Source organism: Ochotona princeps, chromosome 28 (genome assembly GCF_030435755.1).
Source record: "Ochotona princeps isolate mOchPri1 chromosome 28, mOchPri1.hap1, whole genome shotgun sequence".
Lineage (NCBI taxonomy): Eukaryota > Metazoa > Chordata > Mammalia > Lagomorpha > Ochotonidae > Ochotona > Ochotona princeps.
The window spans coordinates 1,425,649-1,449,977 of NC_080859.1; the positions used below are offsets into that span (position 1 = coordinate 1,425,649).

Here is a 24,329-nt window from a genome sequence, read left to right on the forward strand (position 1 = left end):
CACTTGGGGAGTGAATCATCGGACGGAAGATCTTCCTCTCTGTCTCTCCTCCTCTGTGTATATCTGATTCTGTAATAAAATAAATAAATCTTTTAAAAAAAAAAAAAGCAGCTACAAACACCCAAACAAATGAACAGGACTGTCATAATAAAACTGTATTTACATTAGCAAGTGGGGAAGTTTGCCGACCGCTGTCTTCAACTGTTCAGCAGACATTCTGGAAACCAGGAAATAAGGAAACGATATTTTTCTCCTCCATCCTTCCCCTGATACTTTTTCAGCTAAACAAATAAAGTGTCTGTAGAATTCCACATTCCCTGGAAATATCTGAAACTGAAAGTGAAATAAAGCAGTTTCTAGACAAATCAAAGCTGAAACTCTGCCGCCAGGACACAAACAGATACCACTCAAAAGGCAGGTAAGATTTAAAACGTTCATGCAATGTACATACATTCTAAATGCACAGCTCTCACGTGTAAACCAAACCCAAGGGGACCAAGAAAAATACGTATGCAATCATGATTGGCCATTTTAATACCTCGTGGACAAAAACTTAATAAAAATGTGCAAACTTTGAACCCAACTAAGCAACTTAATCTGACACAACACCACACCCAACTGCAGAATAAATCATTCCTTTTTAAGTACACACAGAGAACATTTAACCAAAGCAGATCATATGCTGGCTATGGTCTGAACAAACTTGAAAAGCCTGAGTCATATGGAGTCTGTGGAATCCAACCAGAAACCAGACACAGAAGGAATGAAAAAGCCATGTCCACAGGTTAGGAAAAGTAAGAAATGCACTATAAACAATATATAGGCCAAAGGCAAAACCATGAGGGAAATGAGAAAGTACTCTAAATTAATATGACTGTAGCATTTCACAACTTCAGGGACGCAGCTAAAGCAGCACTGAGCAGTCAAGGTATACTTTTAAATGCAGTATAAAAGAATGAAAACCAACGAGCTGGGATCAGTACTGAGGCCTAGCATGTTAGGGCCACCGACTGCCCAGCATCTCACACGGACACTGGGTCATGGACCTGGGACAGCAGCAGAGGGTGGCCCAAGTGTTGGCCCTGCCCCTCCGTGGGAGACCCAGCAGAGGCCTCTGCTGCCGCCACCACCTGGGGCGTGAACTGGCAGATGGAAAGTCTCTCTACAACTCTATTTTCCAAATAAACAAATCAGTCTTTAAAAAAAAAGAAAATTAATGCTCTACCTTGCATCTTCCAATATTAAATCAATAAGAAGATAATAAAGATTAAAGGAGAATTCCCTAAGTTAGAAATGAAGCCAAATCATAAAGCAAAAAGCTTATATCCATTTCAAATACGTTGCTATGAAACATTAATAAAAAAACAAACTGAATCTATCATATTCTTCTTCTGCCCCCCGTGCAGTAACTGTTCTTAGTCCTGGGGTCCCTGGACTCTGAGAACCGACAGTCCAAGAGAGTAACAACAATAGGAAGGAGAGAAGAGGGGGATGACAAAAGAAAGAAAAGCATGAAGACAGAAAAAACAGATAAGCAGCAGGCAAACAATCAAAGACTGGAGGATCACAAAAGGCCTGTGCGGGCAGGTGACCATTCAGACCAGAAAAGGGCAGGGTGAGACAAACAGGCATGACGCAGACACAGGCCGGGAGCAGGCTCGGCTCTGGGGGGACCCGAGCAGATAAGGGGACATAAAACCAGTCAGTACTTGCGTTCTCACACAGACGAAACTCCTAAGAGTTCTATAATACACTCACATTAACCTCTAACTAAAAGAAATGAATACAGATGGACGGTACACTACAGTTGTTCATCAGAGGAATACAGAAAACCCAGCTTTCCACTGACAGCCAAGGGCCCCTAACCTCCAATAAAGGTTAAAACCATACATGCGTCTTCACATGTACACATCATGCTAGATGCACCAACACCATGCCACGTGCCCTGGGAGGACCCGTGTGTGCAGTACCCACGTGTACACATCATGCCATGTGCACCAACACCACACCACGTGCGCTGGAAGGACCCATGTCTGCAGTAGCCACCCAGCCCTCATCTACTTGTCCTCTGGGCAGGCAGTGCAAAGTAGGTTCTACCTTTTTTTTGTTTGCTTTAATTCATTTGTTGCAAAGCCAGGGTTACAGAGATTGTTTCCCACGCTCCTTCACTTCCCAGATGGTCCCAAAGCCAGGATCCAGGAGATTCTTCTGGATCTCCCACACGAACAGCAGAGGCCCAAACACTTGGGTCATCTTCCATCACTTCTCCCAGGCACAAGCAGGAAGCCAGATCAGTACAGGAATAGCCAGGATGCACGCTGGTGCCCATTTGGGATGCTGACACTGCAACCTGGCTACTCTACCCACTGCATGACACCAGTCCCAGGCTCGACTCTGCTCGACTCTGTAGATCTTCTGCCTGCCAGTTCACTCCCCAAGTGGTTCTGCAAACAGAACCCAGGATACTCCATCCTGACTTCCCACCCAAGCGGCAGGCCTCCAGCCCCCAGGACATCCTCCGCTGCCTCCCTAGGCACATGAGCAGGAAACCACAATGGCAGCAGAGCAGCCCGGATCCAAGCCAGCACCCCACACGGGATGAGCTGCCTGCCAAGCCCTTCACATCCTTCAAGTGTTACAGGAAATCCCATAGAGCCGCCACCATGGCTGATTTTATATAGGTTGAGGGAAAAAAAAAAATCTGTTAAAAACAACAAAAAACTCTTTTCCCTATATAAGCTGGAAGGTGACTCAGCAACACCAATAGTGACTCAGACGTAATAATCTTTAATTTAGAATCTCACCTTTAAGAATTTTTGCTATAAATAAATAAACCCATAAATGCGTGAAAAATTGTACTGTAATACCACACTTGGCAAAAAGTAAACACAACCAAGTGTCCTCTAAAAAGTAATTAAATAAAATACAAGAAAATATCACACAGTGATTAAAAAAAGAATTTCACATGCTAACACAGAAAAGGTTTACGACATCAAATGAAAAATAAAACACTACAGAGAATAACACACATGTTATCACTTGATTTTTAAAAAGATGTTTGGTAGGATATTTAAAGGCTTATTCATTGTAATTATTTGGGGGAGTATGCAAATGGAAGCTCTATCTTTCCTTTATTATGGACTGTCATCACCAGCACACTCTGCATTTATAACATACAGTCAGCTCGTTTGGCCCCTGATTGGCATTATTTTCTAGAGCTTAAGACAGTGTAATCTTTCTCTTGTCTTACAGTTACACAGTCCCCATGAAACATAGGTGGCTGTCACTATTCCAAGTTAACAGATAAAAAAACTAAAACTCAAGAAAAGGTAAAGGCAAGTGCACAAAAGGATAACGCAACTTCTAAGAAACTGTAAAACCAAAAATCTTTGATGTAGACCACAGAAGCAGGGACTGGTAAAACAGGAATGAGATGAGGAGGCTTGTTTGAAAATAGAATTTCCTTCATTTTTACCACAGAGCTGGAAAAGTTGAGAACATCAAGAATGTATTTTTGGGCCCAGCACGATGGCTCAATTAGCTAATCCTTCACCTTCAAGTATTGAGATCTCCTATGGGCTCCGGTTCATGTCCCAGCTGCTGCACTTCCCATCCAGGCCCCTGCTGTGGCCTGGGAAAGCAGGACGGCCCAAAGCCTTGGGACCCTGCATCTGCATGGGAGACCTGGAAGAGGTTCCTGGCTCCTGGCTTTGGATCGGCTCAGCTCCAGCTGTTACGGACACTTGGGGAGTGAATCATCACATGAAAGATCTTTCTCTCTGTATCTTCTTCTCTCTATAAATTTGCCTTTCCAATAAAAAAAAAATATTTAAAACAATAATAACAAAAAATGTTTCGAAAAACAAAAAGCTCATACCCTGTAACAAATACAAAACCCATTGCCTAAAGCATCACTCTACCTCCTTTCTCATCTATCTCGGGAAAAAACTAATGTTGTTAAGTTCAAAACTTTAACGAAAAGGAAACTGACCACCAGACCCATGGTGCCACAGACTCTAACCATTTTTAATGGTAGTCCAAAACATCTGTGATACCCTCCTGCAGAAGTCAAAATAAATTTTATTTTCTCTGACATTACTCTGACTGTTTTTGGTTAACATTATCTCATGTACATTCATCAGCTCAAATTAATTAGTATTACAGAATAGCGTACTCCATCCAAACAATTCATCTTGGCTGGCACACACGACTTACTGCCATTGGCAGACATCATAAATATGGGCACAGGGCCACAGGAACAGACGGACACAAACACAGATATGCCAAAGGCTCCGTCTGTGCCTCAGGTCTGAGTACTAGCATCAGAGTCCCCTCCGCGAAGTTCATAAACTGTGGCACATTAAATCTAACTTGTCTACAACTGTGTTTACAAGCTATGCCAACTCAAAGTTGGCATAGCTTTTTAATTCTTTTTTTTCTTTTAAATATAGGGAAAGAAGAAACCTTCCAAGGCCAGTTTCACATCTGATGGGTTCGGAACAGCCTTGCGTGCAGGAACCCAACGTCTGCCTCACACAAGCTCGTCCCTGCAGCACTACAGCCTCGGCAAAACAACAGATCTTAGCAAGTCAGCTGGTGATTGTGCAGGATGGAAAGTTCCAGAGACAGGTTGCACAACAGTGTGAGCACACTTAATACACTGCACTGCACTCTGAAAATGCTCACAATGGAGGTTTAACACGATTCTTGCCCCACTTGCTGCTAGACATCGGCCCCATCAAGTCACCTCAAACAAGGAAAAAAAGGTTCTTTCTAGCAAGAAGAAAATCTAAAAATACCAATCAGTGAAGGCTACATAATACAGTTTGCTATCTGGTAAAAACCAATACACACCTATAATTGACATTTTAAAAAAAAGTATTTCTGTGTGCTGGCTAGCTCAGTTGGTACAGCATGAGACTCTTAAAAAAAAGTATTTCCACATTTGGTTCCAAGCTTTTAAAAATATAAGATACAGCCAAACAAAACAAACTACATTGAAACTAGTTTTCACTACATGAATGAAAAACATTAAAATACTACGACTGCTAAGGGGATCATTCATGATCACTAACAACCATGTGTAGGCTTATATGTCCATGAACAAAAACTACGTCAGGCTCCCGGGTACTTAACCATATTTTTTTCTTTTTTTATTTTCATTTTATTGGTAAGGCAGGAGATAAAAACGTTCTGTTCACTGGAAAGTCCTCACCAATGCTACCATTTAAAATTACAGTATCAACTCTTTTTTTTTTTTAAAGATTTATTTATTTTATTGCAAAGTCAGATATACAGAGAGGAGGAGAGACAGAGAGGAAGATCCTCCATCCGATGATCCACTCCCCAAGTGAGCCGCAACGGGCCGGTGCGTGCCGATCCGAAGCCAGGAACCTGGAACCTCTTCCGGGTCTCCCACGCGGGTGCAGGGTCCCAAGGCTTTGGGCCATCATCGACTGCTTTCCCAGGCCACAAGCAGGGAGCTGGATGGGAAGTGGAGCTGCCGGGATTAGAACCGGCGCCCATATGGGATCCCGGGCGTTCAAGGCGAGGACTTTAGCCACTAGGCCATGCCGCCGGGCCCAGTATCAACTCTTTGATAATTCTCTTTACTTATGTAATTGCTAATTAAGTTCCCATTCCATATAGCTACTCGAAAAAGTTTGAGGAAAATGAATTAAAAGAGCATCTTCATATAAAAAACTTTCACAATGCCTTTTTTTCATAATACCCATTTTCCATGAGCTTTATAAAGTTCCTCATATATATTATTTAAATTATTTCCTTGGGTTAATTATAATCTCATTTGTGTATCATAACTTTACTTTCCTAACAGTTTGAGACTTCTCCCAAGAGAGTAACTTATAATTTGTCCCAAAAGGACTAATAATTTGTCCCAAGAAATGTACATGTATTAGAAAATCAAAGGACAAATTTCTAATCCACATTACATCACAAAAACATATAGTTTCACTTAAAACTACATTGTAGCAGGGTGGGCATGATGACTCAACTAGCTAATCTACCTGCAAGAAGCTGGATCCCAGTTTATGCCCAGCTCCTCTTCCTCTTCCCAGCCAGCTCCCTGCCTGTGGCTTGCAAAAGCTGTAGAAATTGATGGCTCAAGTCCTCGGGCCCCTGCACCTGCACAGGAGATCTGGAAGAAGCTCCTGGCTCCTGGCTTCAGATCAGCTCAGCTCCAGCCACTGCAGCCATCTGGGGAGGGAACCAGCAGATGGAAGATCCTTCTGTCTCTCCTGATCTCTGTAAATCTGCTTTCCCAATAAAAATAAATAAACCTTTTTAAAAATGTTTTGTATCAAAAATGAAAGCCTAGACAAGTCAAATCATGTGAACTGATTCTGGGTATTAAAATCAGTTCATGATGGACTTATGAAGGACTATACTATTGTTAAATAAACCAGTGGGGGGAAGGGGCTAAGGGCAATCCCAGAGCCTATGAAATGGTATCATAAAAATAAAATTAGCGGGCCCGCCGGCATGGCCTAGTGGCTAAAGTCCTCGCCTTGAATGCCCCGGGATCCCATGTGGGCGCCGGTTCTAATCCCGGCAGCTCCACTTCCCATCCAGCTCCCTGCTTGTGGCCTGGGAAAGCAGTCGAGGACAGCCCAATGCATTGGGACACTGCACCCGCGTGGGAGACCCGGAAGAGGTTCCGGGCTCCTGGCTTCAGATCAGCATGCACCGGCCCGTTGCGGCTCACTTGGGGAGTGAATCATCGGATGGAGGATCTTCCTCTCTGTCTCTCCTCCTCTCTGTATTTCTGACTTTGCAATAAAATAAATCTTTAAAAAAATAAATAATGAAATAAAATTAGCTTAGCTGTTTAGCTAAGTTTCCCTTTTTGAAAGGGGGTGTGGGGGACAGATGGAGGCTCCCATCCACCGGCGCACTCCCAAGTAGAAGCCAGGAACACCATCTGTCTCCCACATGCGTGGCAGGGGCTCAAGCACTGGGGCCTACTTCCTCCGCTCCTTCCAGGCCACCAGCAGGGGTCGCTGTCACAGCAGCTGAATTATGAAATGGCCCCGCAGGAGCAGCGGTCATCGGCCCAGTGACCTCCTTGTCTCACCCACTGCCAAGGTTTCTCCTACATCAGCAAACAACAAATATGGCATGGTTCTACCACTCACCTGACGTAACAATCTCCTCCAGAAATGTCAGAGGACTTGGAACCCTTTCCACACTCACTGCCACCCAGTGAGCGCCCAGCGCCCCGCACTCAACACCATCCACAGATTTTCATTTCAGCCTTCCTCCTCGCACAGCTCCATCCCCACTGAGAAGCTTACACACTCCTCCCCACTGCCAAAACAAAACAAAACTTCGTGTTTCTGTTGGATAGGCCTTTTCCCTCACATACATACATCACTCCCAGACCACCAGCCCATCGCTCTGGCTTGACCGCTTCCACCACCACACAACCCGGGCAACCCCTTTGTGGTTTGGGTCACTAAGTACGTTTCTTTGTTGCCCCCCTGCTTCAGATCACCAGCCTACCTCTAGTTCGGGATACCTTTTTTTTTTTTTTAAGATTTTATTGTTATTGGAAAACTGGATATACAGAGAGGAGGAGAGACAGAGAGGAAGATCTTCCATCCGATGTTTCACTCCCCAAGTGAGCCACAACGGCCGGTACGCGCCAATCCGATGCCGGGACCAGGAGCCTCTTCCAGGTCTCCCACGCGAGTGCAGGGTCCCAATGCATTGGACCATCCTCAACTGCTTTCCCAGGCCACAAGCAGGGAGCTGGATGGGAAGTGGAGCTGCCGGGATTAGAACCGGCGCCCATATGGGATCCCGGGGCGTTCTAGGCGAGGACTTTAGCCGCCGGGCCCCGGGATACCTTTTAAAAGGTAACTTGCATGAGCTTGTCACCAGGTAATGCCCTGAGCGACTCTGAGGACTTCACCATGTCTCAGCTTGATCTCAAGTCCCTAAAAACGCCTCACTGGTGACTGGTTTCTGTCACATTCCAGGAAGAGACGCACACTCCAGCCATCCTGAACTGCCCATATCTCCTCCAACAGCAACACACGGGTCAAAAACACCCAAAGGTCACCCTCCACTTCACTGAAACAGGATCTTCACCCCAGGAGGAAGTGAGCCTTACTGCAGAACATGCTACCTACGCAGACACTTCTGGACTGTCCCTGCAAGGCCCTGCACCCTCTGTAACGTGTGATGACAAGAACTTCCCCAGTGGCGTAAGCGCTCCTCCCTGAAGGGTCACTATCCTCCCCACTGTAGGCAGCTCTGCACTCAGGAAACGTTACACTGCTGGGAGAAGTAGCCAACAGCTGGCATTCTGGGCCTGGTTAGTGCCAAACTTTTGTTAACTATACCAGTGTGCCAACACAGTTATCTATTCTTTTTTTTTTTTCCTCTAAAGGTAACTAGAGAGGGCAGGGAACATAGGGTCAGGCCATCACTGCCACTAGGCAGGAAGTGGCAGACTGCCCAAGGAAGGCGGTCTGGGAACATACTAGAGTGGGCATATAAAGAGGAACAGTGATTGTGGGATCTTCCACAGACCAGGCCACTGCACTCACAGGTAGACAAGGGTGCCGAGATGGAGTAGTTTAGAGGAGGAAAACCAGAGGGCATGTCTGAGCCTAGGCAAAGCACCTATCCACATGGGAGACCTGGGCTGGGTTAAACAGCATCACACACTGCCCGCTGGCACATGCTAAAGCTGGGGCTGGGGAGCAAGCCTCGTTGGGCTAAGCTGAAGCACTCACCCACAGTGCCAGGGCAGGAGTTGGGTGGGCCACGTCAGGCTGGGCCACAGCACCCACCAGAATATGAGAACTGGATCTGTGGGCTCACCTCTGTGGGACTGCAGCACATGCCAGAATGCAAAGGTTGGGCCAGGCTGCAGCACCCACCTGTTCACGCACAGACCAGGACTGAGGGCAGACTATGCCAAGCAGGCTATGGCACCCACCCACAGTGTGAAATCCGGGGCTGTGAACGAACCTAGTAGGAGAACTTGGGGAACTACCCTGCTAGGCCAGAGCTCCCACTGGGGAATATAACAGCCAGGGCTGGAAACAGGCCAGAACAGGCTGCAGCCGCTGCTGGCACGCACAAGAGCCAGGACTAAGCCAGGCTGCTGCACCCACCAGCAAGAGCTGGGACTGGGGGCAGACTGGGCTAAGCCAGGCTGTCGCACCTGCTGGGAAATGCTGAGATTGGGGGCAGGCCATCTCAGACTGGACCACAGCACCCGCAGACACATGCAAGACCCAGATTTGGGAGCAGGCTTGGAAGGCTCGCTTACTGTTTCCACTGATGAACATGAGAGGTGGGGAATGGGGGCAGGGGAGACTGGGCTAGGCTGCTATACCCACTAAAACACATCAGAGCTGGAATGGGTGTGGACCAGCCAGGCTAAGCAACAGCACCCACTGGCAAGTGCCAGGACTGGGTGTAAGTCATGTCAGACTGGACCATATACTCCTGGTAGGTATGGGGTCTGGGGCTGGGAGTGGGCCTATTGGGAGAACTGTGGGTGCTCCCTTGCTGGGCTGCAGCTCCCACTGGTGAGCATGAGAGTCAGGGCTGGTCACCATACGTGTGGACCGGGTCTACAACTAGGTCAGGCTTAGCTGGGCTGCAGCACTCATGGGTGTGTACAAGAGCCACATGAAATGTGGGACTGATCAAGCTAAGCAGCGTGTGCTAGCACATGCCACTCTGGGGGCTACTGGGACTGCGCCAACTAGGCTACAGCACTCACTGAGTACCTACGGCAGGCTGCTCTGGGCTAGCCTGCAGCTCTCATCAGTTCACATGAGAGATGGGCACAGGGACAGAACTGACCAGTATGTGTGTGGCTGGTGCAGGGAATAGACCAAATCTGACCTTGCATTGACACAAGAGTCGGAGGTCACTTCAGGCAAGGTCTCTGGACGGACCCCCCCCCGCAACTTGACTGCTGGACTCAAACCCCAGCCACAGGAAAATCACAATATACATGGTCTTGGAATTCATGTGCCAGGACCAGTCCTCTTCAGTTGCTAATAACGCCTGTGCAGTGCACAGCACGCCCAGATGCACACAGATGTGGCAGTCAGCTCACCTAGGCCAGCAGAGGATATCAACTGCCTTGTCAGAGGATAGAAAGCAGAACAGGGTGGACCACTCTCCCGACCAAGCTTTGCAACATATTCCTGGGCCTGTGAAGGCACTCAGGTAGACTGAGTGCCAACAGATGTTGGACAGATTTTCTCAACCCTGGTACAACGAAGCCAACGTCTCAGAGCTATCAGAACCACCTGAGTGGCACCCTGCGACACCATTCCCCACACATCAAACAACTGTCCCCATTCTCAGGTGCTGATGTAGTTTGACAGCAAGAACTGGCCCCATCCTTCCCCCTCTACAGACACTGAAGAAAGAAACATCGAAAAATCTGTCCCATCCAACTTCCTCCATACCTTTACCCTCCCCCCTCTAATCAGAGACGCACATGTGTGTGCATCCCTCGCGGCTATGTAAACAGTATTAACAATAAAATTCTAAAGATAATAAAATAACGATAAAGTACTGCTTGTACGTAAGAAAAAGTAAAATCCAGCCTGCAAATTTACTGTCCAGACTTAGATCTAGTGAATGTATATCTCAATCAGATAAACAAAATTAATGAGAGGTCAGTTAGGAAAACTAGAGTTATCAGAACTCAAGAGATCTAAATCTCCAAACCTTCTAATTAATCAGACATGCAAGCTACACTACAGACATCACTCACAGAGGCAATTCTCATTTCAGCAACTCTGCTCTCTGGAGCAGAGAGAACATACAAGGAGCCTGCTCCTCTTTGTTTATGCCTGCGACTCCAGGCTCCAACAGCAGCAATGCCTCCAACTGCAAGCTGTTTGAAACCTCTAAATGCCAGTATCTCTGCTTTCTTAGCAAGTAACTGCTTGTTTAAATAAAGGTTTATAATAAATACCTTACAATCACCTTACTGCAAAGGTGAAAATTACAAAACAACTCAACAGTTACACACATAGTTACTGACAGTTCACAATTCCCCTTTTCACTACAGCTAAATTATAACTTTGAAGCAGCATAAAGATCTTATAATTGCTATAATTACAGAAATATTATACATTGTTCTAACAATTATAATTGTTTTAAACATTTACTTTTATTTGAAAGATTTAACAGAGAGAGAGAAAAGGAGACTGAAAGATCTTGCACCTGCTGGTTCACGTTGTGAGGAGGCCATCAGAAGCCAGGAGCAGGAGTTTCTCCCAGGTCTCCCACATCAACTCCCTAAGGACTTCAGCCATGCTCTGCTGCTTTTCCAGGCCACCAGCAGGGAGCTGGACGGGCAATGGGGCAGTCGGTACAGCAATTGACACTTAAATGGAGGTGGTTACTTGGCAGGCCTGCTACGCCACCACATATTTTTATGTTGAAAAGAATGAACCACGGGCCCGGCGCCAATGGCCTAATGTCTAAAATCCTCACCTTGAACGCTCTGGGATTCCATATGGACACCGGTTCATATCCCAGCAGCTCTACTTCCCATCCAGCTCCCTGCTTGTGGCCTGGGAAAGCAGTCAAGGACGGCCTAAAGCCTTGGGACCCTGCACCCACATGGGAGACCTGAAAGAAGTTCCGGGCTCTTGGTTTCAGATCGGTGTAGCACCAGCCATCGAGGTCACTTGGGGAGTGAATCATCGGACGGAAGATCTTCCTCTCTGTCTCTCCTCCTCTCTGTACATCTGACTTTGCAATAAAAATAAACTTTACAAAAAAATAATAAACCATGCCTATGAAATGACCCCAGAGTTTTAAATAAAGATGACTTCACAGATCCTAACTACCAACTTCATCAACGTTAAGTAACTAAAGCTAACTACAGTGTAAGTGAGCCTCAAAGAACATGGCTGCACGGGTCCTCTCCGTGAACTTCCAGAGGGACAGCAGCCCAGGTCCTCCCTCTGCAGAGACGCCATCACCTGGGTCAGCAGACTGAGTCAAACATGAAAAGGTTTAAGAAAAAGGTATGAGCCAACTACTTTCCTTGTCACCTTCACATAAACTATAAATTTACTATAAGGAGAGTGTGTAAAAAAAATTCTGTTTGCAAGCACAAGTATTTAAGACCTCCTCATGCAGTGAGAATTCGGAATAACCTCAATGAGAATCAGGATAAAGAAAATAAACAAAGTCCTAATAACCAGAACCGCTAAAGTGTTTAAAAAAAAAAAATACCAAAATTATTATAAAAACCCTAGCTAAAATTAAAAACCACTCACAGTGAAGGCACCCAGTCACATCCCAATCAGCAGCTCAGCTCCGGGCTGCTGCTGTCCCGTCAGCCAGGCCGCAGAGCTGCGCTGCGGTCCAGGGCTCCCATACCCAGCCCCGGCCATCCCGGGCCATTACGAGCGGTTGAGTGAGACAGCTTCTCTCTCTCTCTCCCCTCCAAGAATTTTCTTAATTAAATATCATTAAAGAAACAGAAATAATCACAAAAACACAAGTGTAAAATCTTGCGCTGACACTCTTTGAGATAGGTCAAAAATAATGCTAAAGATTGAGCGTCCGGCCTCGTGGATGAGATGCCAATATAATCCCCACATTCCCCATGAAAGTGCCCAGGCTCGGCACGTGGCTGCACTTCACATTCCAGCTTCCTGCTGCCGGGCATCCTGGGTGGCAGCCCTGGGAGGCAGCAGGTGACAGCAGGAGACGTGCACCAGCTCCCGGCTCGCAGCTCTGCCTGGCACCCCTGGCACCGTCTCACAGCACAGACATCTGGGGAGTGAACCAGTGGGTGGGAGCTCTCTGCTTCTCTCTCCTCCATCTTTCTGCCTCCAGAATGACTTTTTTTTTTTTTAATTTAGAAAAATAGGGCCCGGCGGTGTGGCCTAGCGGCTAAAGTCCTCGCCTTGAACGCGCCAGGATCCCATATGGACGCCAGTTCTAATCCCGGCAGCTCCACCTCCCATCCAGCTCCCTGCTTGTGGCCTGGGAAAGCAATCGAGGATGGCTCAAAGCTTTGGGACCCTGCACCCTCATGGGAGACCTGGAAGAGGTTCCAGGTTCCCGGCATCGGATCGGTGCAGCACCAGCCATTGCACTCACTTGGGGAGTGAATCATCGGACGGAAGATCTTCCTCTCTGTCTCTCCTCTCTGTATATCTGACTTTGTAATAAAAATAAATAAATCTTTAAAAAAATTTTTTTCAAATAACAAGCTTACTCAACACTGATAATAACACTGGGAGCTGATCCAGAGGTCACTGATTTTATTTTTACATATGTAAAACTCATTTGTATTTAGTAAATGAATGTAAGGTTATCTCTTTAAATGGGCTGATCTCAATCATTCTCCACATTTTCTTCAAAGACAGCACGGTGGTGGAGACGGGGCTGCACTCGTCACCCTCCCGGACGCCACCAAGAAACCCTGCTATTCCGGGTGGAAGCAGCAAATGCGATGTCATTTCCATGGCTGACGGTGAGCAGAACTCCAGCTACAAAAGCAATGAGGCTTTGCCAGTGCAAGGCACAGACAGCGACGCGATGTGCTCAGGGCAGGGAAGCCCAGTCCCTTGCCCATGTGTGCAAATCAGAGAGGTGGCAGCACAACAAAAGGCCACTCCAAGTTCAGAAGACAGTGAACCCACCTTCCTGGTATCTCAAGAATACCATGTACTTTAAGACGAGCACCTGGTGTGGAGGCCATAGCCTGATGGACACATCTAAGCCCACATGGCAAGGCTGCATTTCATCTGCAGCTCTGCTTCCAACACTTCTAGTCCAACTTCCTGCCAGCATCCATCCTGGGAGGCAGCAAGAAGGCAAGCAATAGCTCAAGCACTTGAGTGCTTGGCCTCCGGCTGGGGGACCTGGACCAAGACCCTGAGGTACAATGCAGGGAGTGAAGAAGACAGCAAACAGCCCTCTCACCACGATGGACATCGCACACAAACAAAACAGAAATCTAGAAATAGTAAACTATAGGGGCCTGGCATGATAGCTCTACTGGCTCATTTTCCTCCTAAAGCGCCAGGATCCCATACGGGCACCAGTTCCTGTCCCGGCTGCTCCACTTCCCATCCAGCTCCCTGCTTGTGGCCTGGGAAAGCAGTCAAGGAAGGCCCAAAGCCTTGGGACCCTGCACCCGCGTGGGACGCTCCTGGCTCCTGGCTTTGGGTCGGCTCAATTCCAGCTGTTTGCGGCCACTAGGGGAGTGAACCAACAGATGGAGGATCTTTCTATCTGTCTCCTTCTCTCTGTGAATCTGATCTGCCTTTCGAAAAAAAAAAAAAAATAGTGTTAGAAAGAAAAGAAAAAGAAATTTTAGAGTACTTCACATTTAAAATTTAGAAAATTAAAATCTTCAAGCCCAGAATCTAATACACAAGATTGATCAGTGACGCGCAGAATTCATTCCCAAGAACCATCCAGTCTCCCAAGATCCGGTCTGCACAAAGAATGGCAGAATTTAAAAACAAACAAATCCTAGCAGGGCTGGCATTGTGGTACAGCTAGTAAAGCCACTGCCTGAGACCCCAGCATCCCATCTGGGTTAGGGTTGGAGCCCTGGCTAAGCCACTTCCCATCCACTTCCCACCTGGTACCAATGGCCTAGGAAAGGCAGCAGACAACACAGGTACCCCCACCCACAGGAGAGACCACCTGGAGCTCCTGGCTTTGGCTTGGCTCAACCCTGGCCTCTGAGGACATCTGGAGACCAAATCAGTAAATGGAAGCCCTCTGTCTCTTCCTCTCTGGAACTCTTTCAAATAAGTAAGTGAATATCTAAAAGCTGTTAAGATTAAAACTAGTAATCAAAAATCAGTAATACTGTAACAAGAAAGTGACTTGATATCCTTTCCTCTTACTTTCTTACTCTCTCTCTCCTTCTTATTTACTTATTAGAAAGTTAGCATTGAGGGCTCAGCATGGTGGCCTAGTGACTAAAGTCCTTGCTTTGAACACTCTGGGATCCCATATGGTCGCTGGTTCTAATCCTGGCAGCCCTGCTTCCCATCCAGCTCCCTGCTTGTGGCCTGGGAAAGCAGTCGAGGACGCCCCAAAGCCTTGGGACCCTGCACCCACGTAGGAGACCCGGAAGAGGTTCCGGGCTCCTGGTTTCAGGTCAGCACAGCACCGGCAGTTCCGGTCACTTGCCGAGCGAATCACTGGACGGAAGATCTTTCTCTCTGTCTCTCCTCCTCTCTGTATATCTGACTTTGCAATAAAAATAAAATAAATCTTTATTTAAAAAAAAAAAAAAGAGTGATCAGGAGACTCCCCGATGGTTGGCAGGTGCAGGACCTGGCATGGCCTGAACAGCATCACCCGACAGATTCCTGGGGAATAATGATCAAACAGTGCAGGAACTGGATAACACTGGATTGGGAAAACCAACAGCCTGAAGGTGGGAAAAAGGCACAGCCTCCACGACACGTTCTAACCAGGGACGTACAACCCAAATGTAATCATGAGGAAATACCAGAAAGTCAAAATTGATTTGACAAGCTACAAAATCTTTGGGTTGGATTTTTTTATACATGTCAATGTCATGAAAGGCTCAAGAACTATTTCAGATTGGGCCCGGCGGCGTGGCCCAGTGGCTAAAGTCCTCGCCTTGAAAGCCCCGGGATCCCATATGGGCACCGGTTCTAATCCCGGCAGCTCCACTTCCCATCCAGCTCCCTGCTTGTGGCCTGGGAAAGCAGTTGAGGATGGCCCAATGCCTTGGGACCCTGCACCCGTGTGGGAGACCCGGAGGGGGTTCCAGGTTCCCGGCTGCGGATCGGCGCAGCACCAGCCGTTGTGGCTCACTTGGGGAGTGAATCATCGGACGGAAGATCTTCCTCTCTGTCTCTCCTCCTCTCTGTACATCTGACTTTGTAATAAAACAAATAAATCTTTAAAAAAAAAAGAACTATTCCAGATTAAATGAGATTAACAAATGATAAACACTACGTGATGCTAGATGCTTCACTAAAGGCAAAAAGAAATGCTAAAAGGAAAAAAGTCATTGGAGCAAATGACAAAACTGTAAGCAATGTTCCATGTCCTGTGTCAGTACTATAGGTGTATAAATGAGTGTCTTTGTTTACAATCACACACTATGGCCTCAAGGGGAAAGGAACAGGAGTATGTAAGCTATTCTCCAATGGCTCTGAAGAGACAATTTAGGAATGTGTTGATGTGCCAGAGTGAAATGAGAAACAATGTAACACTTTTGTAAAAACTGGTGGATCTGCATTAAGGGTAAGTTTTCTGGTGTACTGCTGGAAGTGTTTCAGAGTAACCCACTACAAATCAGAGCCGAGGGCCCAGCACCTGGCCTAGGGCCGAAGGCATCTGTGCACTACTGTCGGAATGTCCAGATCAGAGTTGGAGAATCACCTGCAACTCCAACTTCCTGCCAACGCACACCGGGAGCTGCTGGGTTCCTGTCGCCAGTGAGGGAGTCCTGGCTGGCCTTCCTCGCGCCAACCTCCTGCACCAGAGAGCTCCTAAGGAGGGGCGCTAGGTCGGTACCTCTCTGCCTCGCTGCCCTTCCACCCACAAAAAAATATTCAGTTTTATTTGATTTTTAAAAAGGTAAGCAGTATCATAAGCTCAAAACATTAAGTGATCACTTCCGGAACAGTGGGCTCCTTGCTTTGGGACAATTCCATGAGATGCCAGGCAATGGTCAAAATGTTTGTAACTCCTGGAAGTTTCAAGGTCACACACGGTCTACAGCTGCTCTTCAAGTTTTAAACTTTCAGTGAGCTACATTTAATGTCTCATGAAACCACTATAAATTCCATCAGGTAGCATATCCCAGCGCTTAAAGAATCAGGTCCGAAAGCCACACAACATAATGATCTTGGGCAAATTCACCACTGTGTGCCAATTTCCTCATCTGGAAAGCAGAATTTCACATCAGTGTATTTCATAGGGTTGTCGTTCACAGGACGACACAAACACTTGACAAACACAACTCATTTTAAATCCAGTCGGCCAGGTTCATCTCAACAGCACTGGTCATAGTCAAATCAGACCCAAACCCGACAAAATCTAAGAAGAAAACTAGTATCTGTTCCCAAATCACAAAAGTTCATTTAAAGCAAATTACATGTAAAATAGGTCAATGCAGATTAAGAATAACTTAACAGCTGAAATATCTTGCCAACATAGCTGCAGAATTGTGGTAAGTTCCCTTATCAGAACAATTGAGCTGCAGCCAGGGACACCACACGTTCAACAGTGACACTGGTATCCCATAAGGGCACTGAGCCCAGCTCCGCGCTCCTGCACCTGCAGACGTGGAGAAAGACGGACTGGCCCAGGACTGGCCCAGGCCTAGCAGCTGTAACCATCTGGAAAGCAAACCAACAGATGGAAGCTCTCTCTCCCTGTCCCTCCAATTCTCCTTTTCAAATAAATAGGTAAGGCTTACTTTGAGAAAAAAAAAAAAATGCCGTGGGGCAGCAGCATTGTTGCTCAGGGTGTTGTAGCTGCCTGCAACATGCGCATCCCATATGTGTGTAGGTTCCAGTCCCAGCTGCCCCACCTCTTACCCGGCTCCCTGCTAACGGCCTGGGAGAGCAGGGAGGGTGACTCAAGTGCCTGGGCCCCTGCACCGAGGCAGGAAACCTAGATGGAGCTGCTGGCTGCTGGCTTTAGCCTGGTCATGCCTGGCCCAGCCCTGGCCCTTGCAGCCAGTGATCAAAAAGATAGAAGATCTCTCTCCTTCTATCCTTTCTCTCTATAACTCCTCTAGGATAAAACAATAACTCTTCAAAACATAATAATAACAACTGATCACCTAAATGCAAAGTGATACCCTGGGGAGGCAGCAAACGGCTCAAGTACTCGGGCGCCTGCACAGGAACTACGCAAGGCGTCTGGATCTGTCTCTTCACCTAAGAATGCAACGCGTATAGTCTCAGAATGAAGTCAGTACTTTTAAACTTTTCTAGTCTTACAAGAGGAGCAAAAAAAGAAAGAAAGAAAAGAAAAGAAAATCTACTAAAGGTATCCTAGGGGTCAAGTGTCCACTCTTCCTAACTTTGCACAAACCCGAGTTCCCACGAGGACGCAGCCACCTTCCGGCCGCTCCCCGGCGGGCACACCCTGCCCCGCCTCGGGGTCACCGCACAGGCCCCCCGACCAGCCCTTCGCTGCCCGGGCGCGGGGCCCGGGGCCCGAGCCCGGAGGCCGCCCGGGCCGGCTGCCCCTCCGGCCACCCCAGCCCCCCAAACCCGCTCCTCACTTCTTCAAGTCGCTGCTGAAGAGGCCGAAGGCGCCCGAAGGCGAAATGGTCGAGGTGGCCTCCTGCCCCAGCTCCGCCGCCTCTCCCCCTGCGGACTGCTCGTTGTACGCCAGGCTGTTGCTCGCCATGGCCGCGGGACGGGCGGACGGGGGCCGGCTGCTCGGCGAGGTGGCTCCGGCCGGCGGACGGCGCGGCTGCCTGAGGCGCGGCGGCCCAGCTAGGCGCTTCCGGACTCGTCACGGCCGCCGCCCGCCGCGCATGCCCCGAGCCGCGGGGGCGGGTCCCGGCAGGCCGCTCCGCGCCGCGGGCTCCGGGCGCCGGGCTTTCGCGGCGTCTGAGGGGCCGGGCCCGGGGCGGCGCGGCGCTGAGGGGGCCGGGTCCGCCGCCTGAGGGGGCCGGCCGGCCTGCAGGGGTCCCCGGCCCGGCTTGCTCCTCAGGGGTGCCCGGCCTGGGTGCCGGAAGGCGCCACGCTCCTCAGGGAGTTCCAGGAGCTTCTTCCGAGTCTCCCACACGGGCGCAGGGTCCCAAGGCTTTGGGCCGTCCTCGACTGCTTTCCCAGGCCCCAAGTGGAGAGTTGGATGGGAAGTCAGGCAGCTAGGACACAAACCGGTGCAAATATGGGATGCTGGTACTTGCAGGTGGAGAATTAGCCCGTCCAGTCACTGCATAGGCTCCTGGCATAAGCTCCTGGCTCCTAGTTTGTATCGGCTCAGCTCCAGCCATTGCGGCCACTTGGCAAGTGAACCAGCAGACAGAAGATCTTTCTCTCTGTAAATCTGCCTTTCCAATAAAAATAAACTAATTTTAAAAGATGCAAAGCATATATTCTTGGGAGAACAGGTAACTTTTTTTCATGACTGAAACCAGTGATGGGTTGACCAGAAGAGACTGGTTCCAACACAGTATTGTTAAACATAGTAAGTGCAGTGGAGGTCTAACATTCCAATCTCTCCAGAATCTGTATTTTAGATGACCATGAAGTTTTCTGACCACGTGTGAAAGAACAGATGCTTGCAATCAAAAGAAACACCCTCCAAAGGGAGATGGCATTGTGGCACCTGAGGCCAGGCCCACCTGGGGAGGCCACGTCTGACTGGGCATCACAGCCACTCTGTGCCTGCGGTCCAGCTTGCTGCCCCAAGCCCGCCTCTGGGAGGCCCAGGGGGAACTCCTGACTCCTGGCTTCTACCCGGCTCACCCTGCTTCTGGAGGGCATTTAGTGTGTGAACTAGCAGGTTCCTTCTCCCTTTCCCCTTCTAACTCTGCCTTTCAAAAAAAGAAAATGAATCCTTCGAAAAATTGTGTTTGCCCGTTTGACGTCTCCCTGAATCTGCTTGTCTTGCTTCCTCAGTAGCCTGTTGGTAGAAGCAGGTTGCTCCTGGCTCTGGACTGAGAACAGACCTTGCCAAACATGCCTTTTCTCCCTGCATCACTGTGACCTAAGTTAAGATCCCAGAAGTCCGATACTAGACCAAACAATACAGCAAAAGTTCTGACAGACCCTGGAAGACCTCTGACCCAAAAGGAGGGTGCTGGCGTGTCTTCCATCGGAATCCCTCTGGTCACAGGCCCTTCCTGGCTATGAGCACTGTAAATCTTTCTAGTATTTACTAATCTGATTGGCAAAAACCTCACAGTAAAATGCTCATGTAAATTTGCATCTCATTTATTATAGCTAAGTAGACTGTGAAATTTATTCAAATAGGAAATGTTTGATACGATATTCGTAAATTTGCTGAAGCATACATGTAAATTAAAAATTTCTCAGGGAAACAGTGATATATTTTGATCCTAAATAAGACAATTAAATCATACAGTCAGTGCTGCTTGAGTTTTTGTTCTATTATACAGGCTTGCCATTTGGTAATTTTAAGATAGATACTCATTTTATTGATTCCTAGGCACACTGTGGATGATGTTAACATTTTCTCATTTCCTAGGACAGTTTAAGTTGCAACAACTGTTTCGGAGTATTATACGAAACCTGAATGTGTCTCCTATAAGGAGGAACAAGATGTTGCAGAACTAGTTGGAGGAGTGGGGACAGGCTCTCCTGGTGTGGGGCGTGGGTGTGCTTGCCCAACACACAGCCGATCACTCACATGGTTGGGTGGAAGAGTAGGTAGTTATCTGCAAGGTGCAGAGCAGGAGCCCCAGGCAGGCAGCCACAGCTTTGCTCCTGGGCTCCCAGGGAGGCTGGGGTGCTGGGGCGCAGTTCACTCCTGGGCTCCCAGGGAGGCTGGGGTGCTGGGGCGCAGTTCACTCCTGGGCTCCCAGGGAGGCTGGGGTGCTGGGGCGCAGTTCACTCCTGGGCTCCCAGGGAGGCTGGGGTGCTGGGGCGGAGAGGGGCTCCTTCAGCTCCTGACCACAGCCTGCCGTTTGCTGTCACTGATGTGGCTCAGCACAGGAGGGCTTCAGTCAAGCTGAGGACTACCTGTAGGTGGTAGGCCTGACTTCCAGGGCGTGAGACCCCACGAGAGGAGGTGAGCCCCGACACTGCTCCTGGAGATGGCATTTACTGCAGTGTTTTCCTGGGCCAGTGGGATCACTGCTCCTAAAGGCAGAGCAAGGATGTCTCGAGCTAAGGGTAAAGGACAGGGTCCTGGGGATATCCTGTCTCTGGTGTAAGGGCCCTTTACCAGGGGGAGCAACTGGAAGACGATCGGCCACCAGAGGTGGGCCTTTGGCATAGCAGTTAAGGTGCTTCCCGGGACACCTGTGCTATCCTGCCTGGGATGTCTGAGACTCCCAGTACCAAAGGCCTTCCATGCCCAGGGCCATCATTCCATGGGGAACGGTATTTGCATGTAATCCATGTACATGTTCCCATATACTTTAAGTAAGCTACAGATTGCACATAATGCCTAATACAATAGAAGATATAAATCATTGTTCTACTGTTTGCTTAGGAAAAATGACAAAGAAAAAATTTTATTTAATATCTTCATCCTGTCATTGTCAGAATCTGCAGATGCGTACGTGGGATGTGGTATTACATTTTATCATTATTATGTCTGTAGACATAGGTTTTGTATAGCTACATTAAAAAAATGTGTCTGCCAGGGCCCGGCACCGTGGCCCAGCGGCTAAAGTCCTCGCCTTGCACGCCCCAGGATCCCATATGGGCGCTGGTTCTAATCCTGGCAGCTCCACTTCCCACCCAGCGCCCTGCTTGTGGCCTGGAAAGCAGTCGATGATGGCCCAAAGCCTTGGGACCCTGCACCCGTGTGGGAGACCCAGAGGAGGATCCTGGCCCAGACTGGCTTAGCTCCTGCCACTGTGGCCATCAGCAGACAGAGGATCTTTTTCCTCTCTCCTTCTTTCTGCATATCTGATTTCCAATAAAAATAAATAAATTTTTAAAAATTAAAATGCCTCCACAAAATATACACAGCAAAACATACACCTATCCGCACAGGGAAGCATCAAAAGCATTCCAAGTAAAGCAAAAAAAAGAGGTAAGATACTTATTATGCAAGTACTATTTAACACTGCTCCCTAAATCTTAGCAAAGTACTAAGAGGAATGAATGAAAAAAACTAACCGTGAAAAAGAGGTTGAGATGCATGCATTACATAATTATCTTGCTGAAAAATCTGTGGGAAACAATTAGATCTCTAAATGTATTTAGCAGAATACTACATGCGGAATCTAACAGCTCTCTTACACACCCTGACATGTGTTAGAGATGTAATTCTAAAAGGATCATATTCCACAGAGCAAAAATTGCACAAGACTTGAAGAGAAGCTGCAAATTTTACAAAAGGGCAGGGGATTAGGGAAAGCACTGAAGAGAAACTCGTTGTCTCTGAAGAGGAATACTCAAATGACGTACGTATTTAACATAGTTTCAATCCTATGCCGCCAGTGCTGTGGTAGAGCAGGCTAAGCTATAGCCTGCAGCACCAGCTTGTCTCTCGGCTGCTCCACTTCCCTTCCAGCGCCCTGCTTATAAGCTGGGAAAGCAGTCGAGGATGATTCAAGTCCTTAGGCCCCTGCACCCACGTGGGAGACTCAGTGGAGACTCTTGGCTCCTGGCTTCAGATCGACTCAGCTCTGGCCATTACAGCCACTTAGGAAGTGAATCAGCAGATGGAAGATTCTCTCTCTCTCTCTCGTTTTCTTCATTACTTTGCCTTTCAGACAAAAAAAAAAAAAAACTTTCTGTTAAATAAAGAAGAATGCATAAATACACTGTGACACATTCAGGCAGCACAGTGTTACCTAGCATCCAAAAGCGATGAGCTGCCCAGTCGCGAGCAGGCATGGAAGAGTCTGAAAAGCATGTTACTGACAGAGCTGCCATGACACACCGGACACCACGTGACTCCAGCTCTGTGACTGGGCAGAAGCGTCGGTCAGTCGATGCCAGGGGAGGAGCAGGCAGAGCACAGAGCATCTCCAGGGAAGACCGTCTCTTAGGGGACTGTGCTGAGGCACACACTGTGAAAACAAAGGAAGGGGCTGGTCCTGCGGCACAGAAAGTACAGCTGCCACCTGCGGCACTGGTATCTCATTTGGGCAGCAATTCATGTCCTTGCTGATGGCCTAGAAAAGTAGTGGAGGATGGCCAAGACCTTGGGCCGCTGCACCCGCTTGGAAGACCCGGAGGAAGTTCCTGGCTCCTGGCTCCAGCCTGGCCCAGCACCAGCTATCATGGTCATTTGGGCCATGAACCAGTGATGGAAGATTTCTCTTTCTTCCTTTCTGCAACTCCACATTTCTTTCCTTTTTTAAAAAAAATTAATTATTTTTATTACAAAGTCAGATACACGGAGAGGAGGAGAGACAGAGGAAGATCTTCTGCCCGATGATTCACTCCCCAAGTAGCCACAATGGCCAGAGCTACACCAATCCGAAGCCAGGAACCAGGAACCAGGAACTTCTTCTTCACCCACGCGGGTGCAGGGGTCCAAGGCTTTGGACCGTCCTCGACTGCTTTCCAGGCCACAAGCATGGAGCTAGAAGGGAAGTGGAGCAGCCGGGATACAAACCCATAAAGGAGTCTAGCGAGTACAAGGCAAGGACTTTAGCCACTAGGCTACTGTGCCGGGCCTAACTCTGCCTTTCAAGAAAAAAAAAAAGATGCGCCAAGAATGAACTCTCATGTCAATCAGAGGCTTTAGTGACAATTGTGTGTTGACATAGGCTCTTCCACTGTAAGCAGCATGCACTCTGTGCTGCCGGGTGGCGTAATGGAGAAAGAGGCATATGGAGACTCAGTGCCTCACGCCCAATTTTGCTGTGAACTTTAAATTTTTTAAAATTAAGCTTATTGAATTAAAAAAATCAGTGTAAGGACCTGCATTGCTGTCTTGAAAATGTTTTCATACAATGTATTTCATATAATGTATTTCCATTAATATCAATGTATAAAGATTATGTATTTGAACAAAATGTCTAGAATCATACTGTCAACTGATTCATTGCATCTCTTCCATGAACAGGGTCTGGAATAGACGGTAAACTTACTTCCACCACACATTTCTTTTTGATTTCTGTATCTTTGAAGAGAGAGAAGTCTTCCATTAGCTGGTTTACTCCCCTAATGGCTGCAATGGCCAGAGCACTCCGTGGGACAGTGGCCGGCCAGCCGGAAGGTGGCACTCAGCAAGGCAGTGGCCACTCTGCAGGGCAGTGGCCGGCCAGCCGGGAGGTGGCATTCCACAGGCCGTGGCCAGGGTGGCATTCTGTGGGACAGTGACTGATCAGCCGAGAGGTGGCACTCCACAGGCTGTGGCCAGAGTGGCACTCTGTGGGACAGTGGCCAGTCAGCCGAGAGGTGGTACTCAGCAAGGCAGTGGCCACTCTGCAAGGTCGTGGCGGATCAGCTGGGAGGTGGCGCTCCAAAGGACAGTGGCCAGCCAGCGGGGAGGGGCACTTCCAGTTCAAGGACTCAGAGTCAGGGTGTCCTGGAGGACTCAGTGGACTTTATCCCACCTGCAGAAAGACGACGAAGGCCGTCTGCACTGCCTTTCAAAGCACATGTGCGTCTGTCAGTGTGAGGTGAGCCGGCTCCGGGATCACCCCAGATGACTACCCAGGAAACCACAGGACC

The 24,329-nt window shown here is 48.2% G+C and overlaps 1 protein-coding gene across 1 annotated transcript in view; it reads right to left on the reverse strand.

Moving 5' to 3' along the window:
• The window catches only part of AP3B1 (adaptor related protein complex 3 subunit beta 1), a 192,846-nt gene extending 174,375 nt beyond the window's left edge, over positions 1–18,471 (reverse strand). The window contains exon 1 of the mRNA XM_058656402.1: positions 18,272–18,471. Within this exon, the coding sequence (XP_058512385.1) occupies positions 18,272–18,399 (128 nt within the window). The 5' untranslated portion in view covers positions 18,400–18,471. The remainder of the gene's footprint in view (positions 1–18,271) is intronic.
• Between the last annotated feature and the right edge of the window lie 5,858 nt (positions 18,472–24,329).